The 13,798-nt window shown below is 43.5% G+C and overlaps 1 protein-coding gene across 2 annotated transcripts in view; it reads right to left on the bottom strand.

Moving 5' to 3' along the window:
* LOC132590802 (coiled-coil domain-containing protein 60-like) overlaps window positions 1-13,798 on the bottom strand; it is a 59,554-nt gene that overhangs the window by 13,587 nt on the left and 32,169 nt on the right. For both annotated transcript variants that reach the window (XM_060263727.1, XM_060263729.1), the window contains exons 4-7: window positions 5,563-5,754; window positions 4,360-4,479; window positions 2,167-2,271; window positions 1,308-1,398 (exon numbers count right to left, since the gene is read on the bottom strand). In XM_060263727.1, coding sequence (XP_060119710.1) covers window positions 1,308-1,398; window positions 2,167-2,271; window positions 4,360-4,479; window positions 5,563-5,754 — 508 coding nt within the window. The remainder of the gene's footprint in view (window positions 1-1,307; window positions 1,399-2,166; window positions 2,272-4,359; window positions 4,480-5,562; window positions 5,755-13,798) is intronic.

Here is a 13,798-nt window from a genome sequence, read left to right as displayed (position 1 = left end):
CAGCCTCCTTCACTACAATATGGGGATAATTATACCTAGCTAGCTTACATGGGTGTTGTAAGCACGATTCAAATAACAGTTGCTCAGCATGCTGAACACTATTTAGTGCCTGTCAAGTATTATAATTATAATTATTGATACAGAGAACACCTATTCCCACATATTTTTCTTTTTAAAACTTGCAACGATGTAGTTAGTAATCAGGGAAACAGACAATTTAATTTAAAACAAACAAACAAAGAGAGAAAGAAAACAGCACCCAGACATGTATCTTTTGGATTCACAAAAGGTCTGGTTCCCCTGAAGAGGTGCAATCTGAAAGCTGGGTGTTATTGGAGGCCAACTGCTGTCTTTGCTGCAATGACCCATCCCACCTGAACTCTCCTGCTGGGTTTTGGAGTGCTGTCTGCACCAGGAAGCAGTTGGCTGGAGTATAGGTCCTAAAATGGGAAAACTTTAAGATATGATCGTGGGCTATAAAATGCATGCAGGCGCCAAACAATTTCCGAATCGTTTTTGTGTAAAGTGAGGGCTGGACTCCACTGAACTGCTACTTCTCTGCCAAATATCTGACAATTAATAGAAGTCACCAAAGAGGCACAGACAAATGCACTAAGGTCTGCCCCAGTTGCTGAGAGTCAACAGATCAGTGTGCCCGTCTGCTATGAGCTTGTGCGCTTCCTTGTCCTTTCTCCTCCCCTCTCAGGTGTGAATTCCTCACCCCCTTTTCCGAACTAACCAGGGAGCAGCATCATGTCTATACCCATGTTCACCTTAACCACGGCAAGCTATAAGCAGGGTTTATAAGTCCGCCTCAGATTCGGATTGCAAACCTGAGTCTGAAGTTAACCATGATTAACATAAACATCAGTGCAGGCATAAGGTTTCATCGAGGGCAGCCCTGCAAAGGGAGGCGGTATGGCTTGGGAGTTTAGAGGCGGGGTTAGGAGGGAACTCAGAAGGAATAAGATGTCACAGAATCTGCCCTCGAAAGCTGTCATTTCCTCTCTCCATGGAACTGATCTCTATAGACCAGGGGGACTCCAGGGCCCACCTTAAGGTTGGCAGCCCGAGGAATAGAGAAAACTAACATCTGAGGAGGAAAATGGAGGGAAAGCACAAGCTTGCTGAGAATTTCCACACAGCTTCCCACACAGAACTACAGTTCCAAGGACTCCCTTCAGAAGAGGGGATGGCTATTAAACCAATTAAAAATCTGTGAGAGCAGAGATGCTCCAAGTTTTTCAAAGCACCAGATAAAGCACAAAAAGGAAACAAACTCATTGAATGACACTTTTCCAGGTTACCTTTGTGTGGGTGAGGAAGTGCTCCCATCGAGCCTTCACATTCTTTTCTTTATTGACCACCTTGAAGGAATTTCTGCCTCCACCATAATCCCTAAGTGAGGGGGGAAACATAATGATTTCCATTTTCCCAGCTGCACTTTTGTTAGGGGTAGCTTTGACCCCATTTTTGCTGGATTTCCTCCTGGGGTTTGCCACAGGCACTATGTTTCACAGCAAAGCCCATTTTTTGAATGTGCACAGCACATCTGTGCATGAACTTTTTGCTGAGTATCTACAGAATGCCTTTCTTCTTCCAAGGGAGGGGCTGTAGCTCAGTGGCAGAGCAAATGTTTTGTGTGCAAGAAAGGCACTAGGTCCAATTCCTGCCACCTCCAGCCTAAAAACCATCTAAGGTCTTGGAAAAACTCTTTCTGTGAAATGCTCTGGAGAACTACCATTCTGAGCTTCAATGAATGAACAAAGGGGAGCTTGCAGCTCCAGGAAGACTAGGTATTGCTGCTTGTCTTTGTCCAAATACCAAGTGTCTTTGAGAAGCACTGGGAAAAAAATTCCTTCCTGGAGTATCTATAGGTAGGGTTAGGAGTGTCCTTCAGTTCTGCAGGAGTGCAGAAAACAATACAAGGTGGTACTGGCAGTAGAAGCTAGCTTTCATTGAACACCCTTAAAGCTCCAAAGCTACACCTGAATGTGTGTGGCAATGTCTGATGAAACTCAGATGTTGAAGGCAGTGAAATCCACCTGCTCCCATAGGATGGAAGCATAACTTTGTCCCCTTCTGAGATTTTTACCATGTCAACCACTCCCGTTTTCCAGACTCAACCTCCCCACCACTGTCATTCCCACTTGCACCCAAGCTCACTTTGCATTCCAGCAGGTGATCAGAGGCTTCATGCTGATATTGGGCTCAACAGTCAAGGCTTCCAAGAACCAATGGAGAGCGCAGAGCTGCCGAAACAGGGACTCACTGTCAAAAACAAAGGAAGACAGATGGGCTCATTTGACAGAGAAAGGCACAAACAGACTGCATTCCACAGAATGCAGTAAGCCTCACAAATTTATTGTGATTTATGTGAAATACTCTCTCCTGTTGGTCTAGAATTTTCTTGCCCATCAATGCCATGGGGAACTCTCCAAATATGGAAGGGAAAGGCACAATTTTCTCTGTCCACTTTCCCATAAAACACCACCAACAGGACATACTTATTTTTTGTTAAGATGGTTATTTGATTTATATTGTTTAATTCAACTTGAACATTTCTGTAAACCACTGGGTTCTTCAGGAGAAAAGCAGCATATTCCTAAATAAAACAAACAGCTCAAGACACACACACACACACACACACACAGAGGCACCAAAGTCTCAGGTAAACAGAAGAAACTCCACCCAGGGAGGCTGAAGGCAGCAACAGGCAAAGTTTCTTTGGGAGGGAGATCCTTAAATGGGGTGCAACCACAGAGAAGGCCCTGTGATAGACACCCAACTAACTCCCAAGTTAGAAATAGAGAAAGAATGGCATCCAGTGTGGTGTTATATGACAAACCATTTTCCACTTCTTTAATTGCACCTATTTTGCACCACCTCCTTCCATCTTCCCCTTCTTTGAAGTAACAGCTATGAAGTGGCAGGAGTGCCTTAGCCAGAACCCCAGCATACCACTTTCTCAAAACTAAACACAGTCCCCATTGCCCATGGCAACAGGAACATGGAACAAAACTTTTTTTTGAACTTCAAAAATTGTATAGTGATGTATTTATTCTATTGCTCAATTTTATGACAGCCCTAATCTATCAGTGATCACTTTCCCCTCCAATCCAAAATAGCAGCCTCTGCCTACACTGAGCTACCTAAAGAAGTTTCAAATGCAGTCAGTGATACTGAAAGGGGGAAAAGACATGTTCCAAAAGTCAACAAGCCCTTAGGCACATCTAGCATAGATCTCTGTATTCTTGCAATGGGTAGGAAAGTATGAACATTGTACAGAGGCACAAAAGAGAAGATATGATGTGGGTCAAGGTTACCATGGTGTCAGAAGCGAATTTCCAAGAGCAGACATTCCCAAATCTAATACTGCCTGAAGAAGAAGAAAGGAAGGCTAAGCAGATGGCCAGAGGATTGAGTTGATGGCAGGATGCTCCCTGTATGGATTTATACGGTATCTTTGATTCCACCCCTTCCTCCTTAGAGCCCATCCTTCCAGTGAAATCTTTACCACAATCCCTTTATCCACACTCACAATTGAAACTATATCTAAGTCTCTGTAAGACTACTGAACGCATGTTCTTTTTACCTTCACTGGCACCCTCCTGTGACAAAAACTAGATTGTACGCTCTTTAGGGCAGGGAGTTGTCTTGCCTGTTACTCAGTAAAGTGCCATGCACACTAATGGAGTAACAATGACAGCAGTCTTTCCCATTTCCTGCTTTCTGCACCACTAGTTTTGCACTAAAGCAGCATGCTGGGAGTACAAGAAGTTTCCATGCCTTTAAAACCCTCAAGTTACTTCCTCATGAATGTTCTCCTTAGCACCAGCTGAAATAATGAGTTTGAGAACTGGACATGTAGCTCAGTCTAGTGCTGCCAGAAGCTCTGGCGTGTGCACACATAAGTGCACACAAGTCTGCTCAGGCAGCCGCACCTCAACCCATCCCACCCCTCACCCCATATCAGAGAAATAAATGTGAGCTTCCCCCAAATTTTGAAAGGACAGTTTCTGCTTGCACAGATCTCCCCCGAGTGCCTTGGAGTTGCTGAAGAGCTTTGATTCAGGCCAGCATCTGTAAAAATGGAATTTCACAGCCACATCCTGAGAGATGCTGCTGCAATTAGCTTATGTGCCGCCAAAGATGCATGACCGTCCAGATGTATGTAACATAAAAGGACCAACTTCAGCAAACAGAAGTCCTACTTTTGGCTTGCTTGAAGTCAAAATTTGGCCTCTTAACATTTTAAGATGGTTAGCCCTTTCACACACTAAAATCCATGAAGCAGAGGCATTAACCACTCAAGTCTCATTTTCCTCTTGTACATAGGAGATGCGGCTTAGAACATACAAATGCGCTTCCGGATGCTTTGAAGCTATCAATCCGTTATGGACAGGAGTGAAAGGTCGGATAATTTTCTTCTTCTTTTTCTCCGACTCCCTCAGAAGGGGACATTCTGTTAAAAAAAAGCTAAGAATGGGGGGCGGGGGGGGAGAGAGAAAGACAACTGTTAGAAGACGAAAGTGCAGCATGTGCTTTTCTGGCATTATTGATTGAACTTTTCCATCTGCCTCTGTGCACTCTCCATTCTCAAGGGTATCTTGACCTACAGAAACAAAGAGGAGCGTGGGACCTTCTCAACCAGTTTGAGCTGATATAGTTACAAACAGCATCTGTTGAGTGGAGAAGGAATGTCTTTGACCTTTTCTTAGGTTATTCAATAGTTAATATTTAAGGGTGTTTCTTTAATGTACAGTGGTGACTGGAAGATACTTTCTTAAGTGGACATTAATAGTTGTTGGCAATTGGTGGCTACTAGTTGCTGGACAATACCCCACCCCTTTGGACGGAGATGGAGGAACAGTGCAGTAGAGGGAAGGTACTGTGCATGGGAGGCAGAAGCCTGAGTATTGTAGTTTTTGTTTTAGGAGGGCAAGCCGCTGCCTGGTCTGGACATGCCTATTACGTTCAGGTGCATTGCACTGCCATTTCTCTTGCATGGAAGAAGTGAATTTGGCAGAAGACTGGTTAAGCTATCTGACAAACTGGAGGACTGATGGTCTTTGTACAATCCTGGCCCATAGGTTATAACTCCCCTACTGACTGCTGCCAGCTTCTGCCTTCTGTGTTGGATAAATTGCAGCCTAGGGACAAATCCGGCTTGTGGGAACCATTCCTCTGGTCCTCAGGTTGCTTAACAATTTGTCAGGAGTGTCAGCCTACTAGGCTGCAGCATTAGCTAGCGGCTGACACTCCCAAAAAAGTATTAAACCACTTGAAAATGAGGGTGCCTACAGCAGCAGAGTGGGAAAGAACAGCAACAGCTAAGACTCCACGTGCTTTTGTGGGCTCCAAGTTGGGCAATAGCTTTTCTTTTTAGAACTGGTATCCAACATGGAGCCCTCAAAAACAGACAGAGGCCCACATGGGATCTTTAGGCTGAAAATTTTACCCAGCCTCAGTCACACCTAAAGATACTAGCTGTGCCATTGCATTTGGAAAAGAAAATGCCAATAGATGAACACCATATGAGAAGTCCTGAAAACAATTTACTCAGTTATTTCTTCATCGGATATGTCCTCTTCAGATGACGAGGATCCTGGATATTTGGGGGGCTGGAATTCAGTTCTCCGCCTCTGGTCTTCTTTCTCCTGCTCTAACATAAACATGTTCTTCCTCTCCAGCGTTTCTCTGTGAATCATGTGGAAATACCCTCGGCCCATCTTCACAGAGTTTATTAAATGCCTGTTAAAAATTACAAGAGACCAAACATTGATGGGAGAAAAAAACTGAGTAACACACTATGTTATGTCTGATGTACTTATTTTAGTATATGAAAAGTAAAATGATAGAGATTTATTTATGTATATAAATAAGGCAATATGATAGAGAGGTATTCTTTTTTTTCCTCAGGAATAATTATCTCTCTTTGATTTCTACCAGAAACAGCCAGTGTGCGCTGAAGATTTTGTTCTCTGATGCATGTAAAGGGAGACTCAAGATGCCTTCGTTCTTCTAAATACAGTTCCCCAGCCTCCCCCAGCTCTGGAGCAGCCTCAGACATTTATTTTACAGCATTTACGAAAGACAGAAGGATTTTTAAAAGTCAGTTGGGTGGAAAGAATTCCCTCACACAAGGCCTGCCTGGAAGCCAGGACAAGAGGAGACTTGGGGGAAGTATGCTGTGTTCAAAATGAGATCTGTGATTTCCTTACTGATAAGAATAAACCAGTGAACACTGACATCCACAAAAAGCAGTTTCAGGGCCCTGTGATTTGAAAGGGGGGCACAATGTTGCAGAAGTATGGCTTTCTCTCCCACATGATTACCCCTCAAAAAAGCACAAACTGTGGCTGCTATTAGCCCCAGTGGGGATGGAGACAAGCTTTGCTTACAGGGCCGGCCCTACCACTAGGCAAACTAGGCAGCTGTCTAGGGTGCCAGCCTTCAGGGGGCACCAAACTGGGCACCCCCCATGTGATTCAGTGACATTATCAGTCCGGGGTGTGTGTGTGTGTGACAGAAGTTAGCCTTGCCTAGGGTGCAAGACAGTCTAGGGCCAGCGCTGTTTTCTTGCCTTTTCGTTTAACAGCAACCACAGGAAGGAAGAGGAGTTCAATAGAGAGGAAGGAGTTAGGGCCTCGACACCCCCCCCCCCAAAGTACTGCAACTCCAATCAAAACTGGAATCCCCTGTGACTGCTTTTTAAAGTTAACCCTCTTGTTAAGGAATTATTTATTTAGAAAATGTATATGCTGGCTCTCTACAGACCTGCTTTGAGGTGCTTCTACCAGAACAATACCATAAAACCACACTCCCATTAAAAACAAGCCAGGGCCTTTAAAAAGGCCATTAACTATAAGGCAGAGTGGGGAAGGGAAGCCATTAAACGCAGAAGATGGCCCTCAGGCTGAAGACCATAAAACCATGGATCAACCCCTTAATAAAAAGCCAATCTGATCAAAGATTCCCAATATAATGTGCTGTTTGGCCCTGACCTGCTAAATCTCATCCAGCGAGTCCACTGCTGAGGAAACATTTGAACCTAATTCTCCTCAAGTGTAACTGTCTGCAACACTGCACCCACCGCCTCTTAACAGTCGCTGCAAACAGAAGGCAGGAAGAACAGAGGGATTAGCCATGAGGGGCTAGCTGACATCCTCTTTGTAAGCCCATCACTGTAAAACGTGCCTGTGTCAAGAGCTGTTTCTTGATGGTCAAACAATGAAAACAAATTGGGTCTGAGACTTGCTTGTGCAACACGGCTAATGGCATTCAAATTGCCCAAGTAACGTCCCCAGTTGTTCGTCTACCATTAAGGGGTACAGTGTTTGAGGAAAGGACTTAATAATGGAAGAATCTTGTTAGCAAGTGGACAAGGCTTTGTAGCTTTCTGATTTATCAGGTGTCCCTGAAAGCAGCTGCAAGCACTGGGCATCTTTCCTAGGCCCAAAAACATCCTAATGGCCACAATAACATGCAAAAATTACCTTCTCTTCCGGCTTTTGTATAGCTAATAGCTAAATGTCTTTCTTTAGTGATGACTGATGGAGTGCCAAACTAGGATAGGGGAAGATCTGGGTTCAAGTCCCCACACAGCTCACAGGATGATACAGGACTAGTTGCTAATCTCTCAGCTGCACTTTTCTCACAAGGTGAGGCAAAAGATGGGGGAGGGGAGAGAAAGAACAACATAAGCCACTCAAAGCTTCTTGAAAGCAGGGTAGGATTAAAAATGAAAATTGTAAGAAATGATGGCCAAGGGCTAGCAGCCACCTACATGACCCCTGCCTGCCTTACAACGGGTCTCTGAAGAAAAAGTTTGGTCAGAGTATAGATAGTGAGGAAGGCAGAAATCTGTTCCCCCTTTTTTCCCCCAAACCCTACAATATGCCTTCAGTGCTCTGTATAAGCAAAGTGGCCCTGCAAATTGTCCTGCCATTTGTATATGAGACAGGCATGGGCATTTTGGTGACGTAAATATTTATGTCACACGTATCTGTATTGCTATTCCATACCATAGACCTTTATTGGCATTAATACAAGAATACAGTATACTTAAAAACCAACAGTGACACTAGAAAATATAATAAAACCTTAAAAAACCTACAAAAGTTAAATGACATAAAATAGCAGTAGGCTATGCATGAGTAAAAGCCTCTCTGATTTGGATCGCAACCTGTAAAAAGCAAGCAACATGAGTAATGACAAAGTTGTGTTTCCCGTGGAGTAAAAAACGAACCTTGGCATTGTCAGAAAGGCCTTGATGGTCAGAAAGCAGTGCATCTAGGTATCTTGCACGTGGACTGCTATAAAAAGGGCAGTCCAAAAGAACATGAGGGACCGTTTTGATGACTCCTTGACTAAAAGGGCATCGTCTAAGATTGCGGGGGATTCTGTGGTATCTTCCGAAAAGGATGGCCAATGGTAATGCATTAAATCTAGCCAGCATGAATGCTCTTCTTTGGTGAGGATCAGTTAAAAAGAGGAAATAGGGAGCTAAAAGGCCAGGAATCTGGGATAAACCCAGATAGCTTGGGGAGCAAGTTTTCCGAGCTGCCTGTTAGACGTTGCATCTGGATATCTAGTAGTCTACGTTTGATGGATTGAAATACCGCAGAAGCAGAGGATAGATAAAATGCATCCAAGGAAATTCCTATTGATGTGATTTTCTTTTGGATCAGGGTCAACCATTTGGATGCATAATGGTTCATCAGCATCAAAAAGGTGAAAGAATTCTGATCAGAATTAAATAAAAGGCGCAGCCAAAACTTAAAGGTCAAAAGCCAGGCGCGAGTTTCCAGCAGCAACAGTCCAGTTTCCATGCAAACTGCAGCATAAGGAACACAGTTGGGTAGTCCCAGAATTTTCCTCAAAAAGAAGGATCGTAGGCCTTCAGTGGTGTGATCGAAGGCACTGATCCATATGGGGGCACCATATAAAAGTTGGGGGCTAGATTTCGCATTAAAAGCTCTTAGTGCCAAAGGGACATATCGGTTCCCTTTCAGATAAAAGAAATGGGCAATAGCCAAGGCACTAGTTCTTGCCACTGTTAGAGCGCACTTGTGATGTGTTGCCCAGCTCCCATTATAGGAAAAATTAATCCCCAGATATTTGGTAGTTTTGACCTGTTCAATAGGGTTTCCCTGGACTGACCATAATAGCTGCTTCCAAGATTTAGAGAAAACTGAAGAAACAGTTTGGTCAGAGTATAGACAGTGAGGAAGGCAGAAATCTGTTCTCCCTTCCCCCCAAACCCTACAATATGCCTTCAGTGCTCTGTATAAGCAAAGTGGCCCTGCAAATTGTCCTGCCATTTGTATATGAGACAGGCATGGGCATTTTGGTGACGTAAATATTTATGTCACACGTTATCTGTATTGCTACTCATTAAATAATGAATTTGAGGGAGACGACCAACAAAAGGAGACCAAACACCATACAGCAGGGGTGGCCAACGGTAGCTCTCCAGATGTTTTTTGCCTACAACTCCCATCAGCCCCAGCCATTGGCCATGCTGACTGGGGCTGATGGGAGTTGTAGGCAAAAAACATCTGGAGAGCTACCGTCGGCCACCCCTGCCATACAGCTTTTCCCTGTGGATATATTTTACAGGCTTGAAAGTCAAAACCACCCAGGAGAGCTTTCCAAGGTCTCAGCTTGATGCTAGCATTCATACCTGGAAAGTCTGAGGAACCCTCCTAGAGACTTTTTACCATATACATATCTGCTTTTTGTAATTTTATTTCCAAACACGTTGCAGTTTGACCTACTGATTCAGACAAGGGCAGGTGTGTTTCATCATTTTTGTGATGTGGACTGACAGGAATTTTGTAAAATAACAGATCAATCCAACTGCTGTGAGGGAAGTGGAAAGTCAGTTGGGTGGAAAGAATTCCCTCACGCAGGGCCTGCCTAGAAGCTAGGAGAAGAGACTTAGGGAAAGTATGCTGTATTCAAAATGAGATCTATGATCTCCTTGCTGATAAGAATAAACCAGTGAACACTGACATCCAAACACACACACAAAAAAACCCATCTGGGATTGTTAATTCTGCCTGGTGAACACCAATAGTCACAACATTTCTGACCTTTGCTATAAGGGGAATAAGGAAGAGAATATCACCTAGAGCCTAAAAAAATAAAAATGAAGGGCTTCAGTATAAAAAAAGAGGATCAATTTGAATTTCACACCGTGATTCAAAAGAATTGGCTCCACTGTTGCTATGGCTGTGGGTCTCCAGTAGAAGGGTTTCTCCCCCCCCCCCTTCTTATTTAAAACAAAGCCTTTTGTGGAATGACAGATGAGATGGACAAATGAGGATGCACGATGGCAGCAAAATGGATCCATCAGAACAGAATGCTCGGCAGCCTGTGTGTAAAACACGTTGCTATCCTGTCCAAATCAGACAAGCGCATCCATCTTGTGGCATGTAACATGCCTCCTAAAGTAATGGTTGTGCCAAGTTTGAACCATCCTCTTTTGTACTAGCAATGCATTAAATCCACGAGGGTGAGACACTTAACAAATGACACAGACTTTGAGGGGCTTCTCAAGTTCAAGGTGAACCTTTTTTCACCTTGCCCTTGTGTGTCACACACCATTTCTCAAGGAACCATTTTCAGGTTGAAAAACTGCAAACCTCAGTTCCTACAGTTCTTACAGAAAGTTTAGCCTCTCTGTGAAGCCTTAGAGAAGCTCTGTGAGAAAACAAGGGGCTGCTGAGATGCATCAGTTCAGGGCTCTCAGGTTTAAAGCTGGACCGGCAAAATTTCAGGCTGAGATCTTACTTTCCAAGCGCTCTGACCAGGGCCAAGATCAGCATCCTTGGGCTGAGAAGGTTCCCCACTGCTCCTAGCAAGCTGCTTCTACCCAGCAGCTCCAGTTGTGGCCATCCATGCCTTCTCACTGTGGGCAGTGGCAAGGACAGGGTGCTTTGGAAGAATGCCTTCCCTCCAGGTCCCATCTATTGAAATAGCTGGGATTCTTAACTGGATTAAAAATGTGGTTAAGAATTCCAAGGCACAGGGAAAGAAAAACATGTCAGTTTGTGATGTGGCCAGACATCACGACAAATGGGAATAAAAGTGAAGACAGAACTTGGGCGCACTGTACAAGGGGAGGGTGAGTTTGAGCCTGACAATCAACCAGGGTACTGCTCATCATGAACAAAGCCAAATTTGTTCATAAACTGAAATAGAATCACACACATATGCGCGCCCTGTGCAATCCCAGGCAAATGGCAATTGTTTCTCTGACTGGTGGATCATAGGCAAGCCATAACGAGTGGAAGTCTGTTCTGTGCCATTTGAAGCAGTACAAATAAAAGGATCATCCTACCTGTTTTGAGTAGCTCATTTTCATGGGGCAAAGCAAATATATTTGCATGTTAATATTCCAACTTCAAACAGTCTCATTTATATAGCAACTTAATAAAATTAGTCTTTGCTACCAACTTGACAGGGGGGAGGTAAGAATCATTCATTAAAATGCAAATGCATTAGAGATGAACTTTGGAACACATTTATTACAGTAATTGAGCTCCAGCCGACTGTAAGTCACAACACGGATTTTCCGCCACCTTCCAGACAAAGGCCGTGCCTTTTTTGTAAACTAATATCTTTGTTAGTAGGGAAATTAAGAGAGATTTTGGAGTGCTAATCATTTTCAGCAGAAAGCTCCAGCTGTTTTATAAGATTACATTAATATAGATAAAGGTCAGTCTCATGTTGTACCAAAATAAAAATGACCTAGCAGCAAACAAAGTATACAGCGAGTTGACTATAAGCACATTTTTAGGGCTTAATGTAACATCATGTGAATTTAATTATTCTTTAAACCCTTTTATTTTCCCCTGAGCAATTCATTAACTGTAATACAGGATGACAAATGAATTAAAGTCAGGTTTTTGCCTCCAAGATGAAAGCATCCTGGTACCGTGAGTAGATGCAGCGATGGTCCTATGTGTACTATTTTGGGAGCAAGCGTTACTGAACTCAGCACTTACTTCCAAGCAAACACATATAGGCTTTCACTGTACAAGGACTTCCTGGGCATTGATCTGATGTCAAGAGAACACCATAATAGGAATGATAGAACTTGATAAGACTACAATTATCATGTTTGTCTACTGTCTCCAATTTTTGCCCATTCTAAAAGCAAAAAGAGAGCTCATGCATGTATTTATTAAAACTACCCACCAATACATTTTCTGTTTTCTGTTTTCTTTTCTGTTTTGTTTGGCATACCCCCAGTAACCATTATTGGCCCTCCCCACTGCTTCTGGTATTGTCTGTGTTTTACTGAATTACATTTTAATAATAAAAATTCTGTTTTAAGCTGTTCAAATGTTTTAATGTACACTGCCTTGGGTGCCCCAATTGGGTGGAAAGTGGTATAATATGTTTATAATAAATCAAAATAAATACTAACATTTAGACCCCTCTTTTCCTCATGCTTCAAGACCGCTTAAAACAACAGTTTGAAAACATTTTCAATTAAAACCAAAATAAAACGACACACCTCAGATCTCTGTCCCCCCACCTACACCCTTAAAAGACACCTACCATTCACACCTTTTCAAAAGCCCTGGCAAACAGGCAGGAATTGAAGCATCTCCAGGGATGGGGGGGGGGCTCCCCCTTCAAGGAGCCCATTCCACAAAGCCAGATCTCTAACGAAAAAGGTCCAGGATCTGGTTGAAGCCAGATGGGCCACCCTAAGTGGTAGGACAGCCAACAGATGCGTAGCTACCTGACTACCATAGTTGACGCACAGTGACATATGGAAGGAGATGGTCTGGATGACTAGATTATAGCCACATGAGTGGACTAAGAGCCAAACTACACTGGCCTGATCACAGGTCCAACCTGTAGCCACCTATGCCATTTTAAAGAAAAACTGCCACAAGGGCACAACCTAATCAGGCCGACACTGTGACAGAATCAGGAAATCATGTGAATTTACTCAGCCTAAAACCTAGATTTACATCTACCACTGGGTTCAACCACCAGTAGAGCAGCGCACACATGTCAATCATGGTGTATTACTCTTTGTAAAACCCTTACACAGATGGCAAAATCCAAGAAGTGACAAATGGCTCCTTAGTATGAAATTAGAACAGAGTTCTACCGCAGGAAAATGCAGACATTGAGACTCAAGAAAACAACCAGGGAAGGCGGAGATGTTGACAGGTACCAAAAATAATAGTTTCCTTCCATGACTGATGGTATAGATAATATTTCAACCATCCATACACTGCAGTAGCTGCCTGTTCCTGTCTGCTGTCTAATTAATGTGAGCTGTCATTTGTGGGGGGAAAGAAAAGTTTTTCTTCTTCTTCTGGAAAAGAGTTTTGCAAACCTCCAGCCGTGACAGTGCAAGAAGCATGCCAATTAGAGTGTTGGCCGCCAAACCGTAAAAGAAGGCAACAGAATATCTGTTTCCAAGCAACTAACATTACTAAGCATTAGCTACAGTGGAAACTAGAATTGGCGGATAATACCACCTTCCCAAGCGGCGGCTCGATTGTTCCCCTTATTCTCTCTGAACTCCAATCATCCCCCCTACCATGATCACTGCTACAGAAACAGCTTGATCCATCAGGCTGGTTTGTGTGGGATGGGAGGCAGAAGATTGGGGGGGGGGGGGGGGAGAGAGAGTTATGCAATGGATTTGCAGAGAAGAGATAGGGGACATAAAGCATCCGAGACTTGACAGCATTCAAATGGAGAAAATGGGCTATCTTCTATAGACTCAGCTGGTGTGTTTTTAGAGGGGCAGTGGCTG

This window comes from Heteronotia binoei, unplaced genomic scaffold (genome assembly GCF_032191835.1).
Source record: "Heteronotia binoei isolate CCM8104 ecotype False Entrance Well unplaced genomic scaffold, APGP_CSIRO_Hbin_v1 ptg000807l, whole genome shotgun sequence".
NCBI classification, from domain to species: Eukaryota; Metazoa; Chordata; class Lepidosauria; order Squamata; family Gekkonidae; genus Heteronotia; species Heteronotia binoei.
This window is presented reverse-complemented; position numbering and strand designations above follow the sequence as displayed.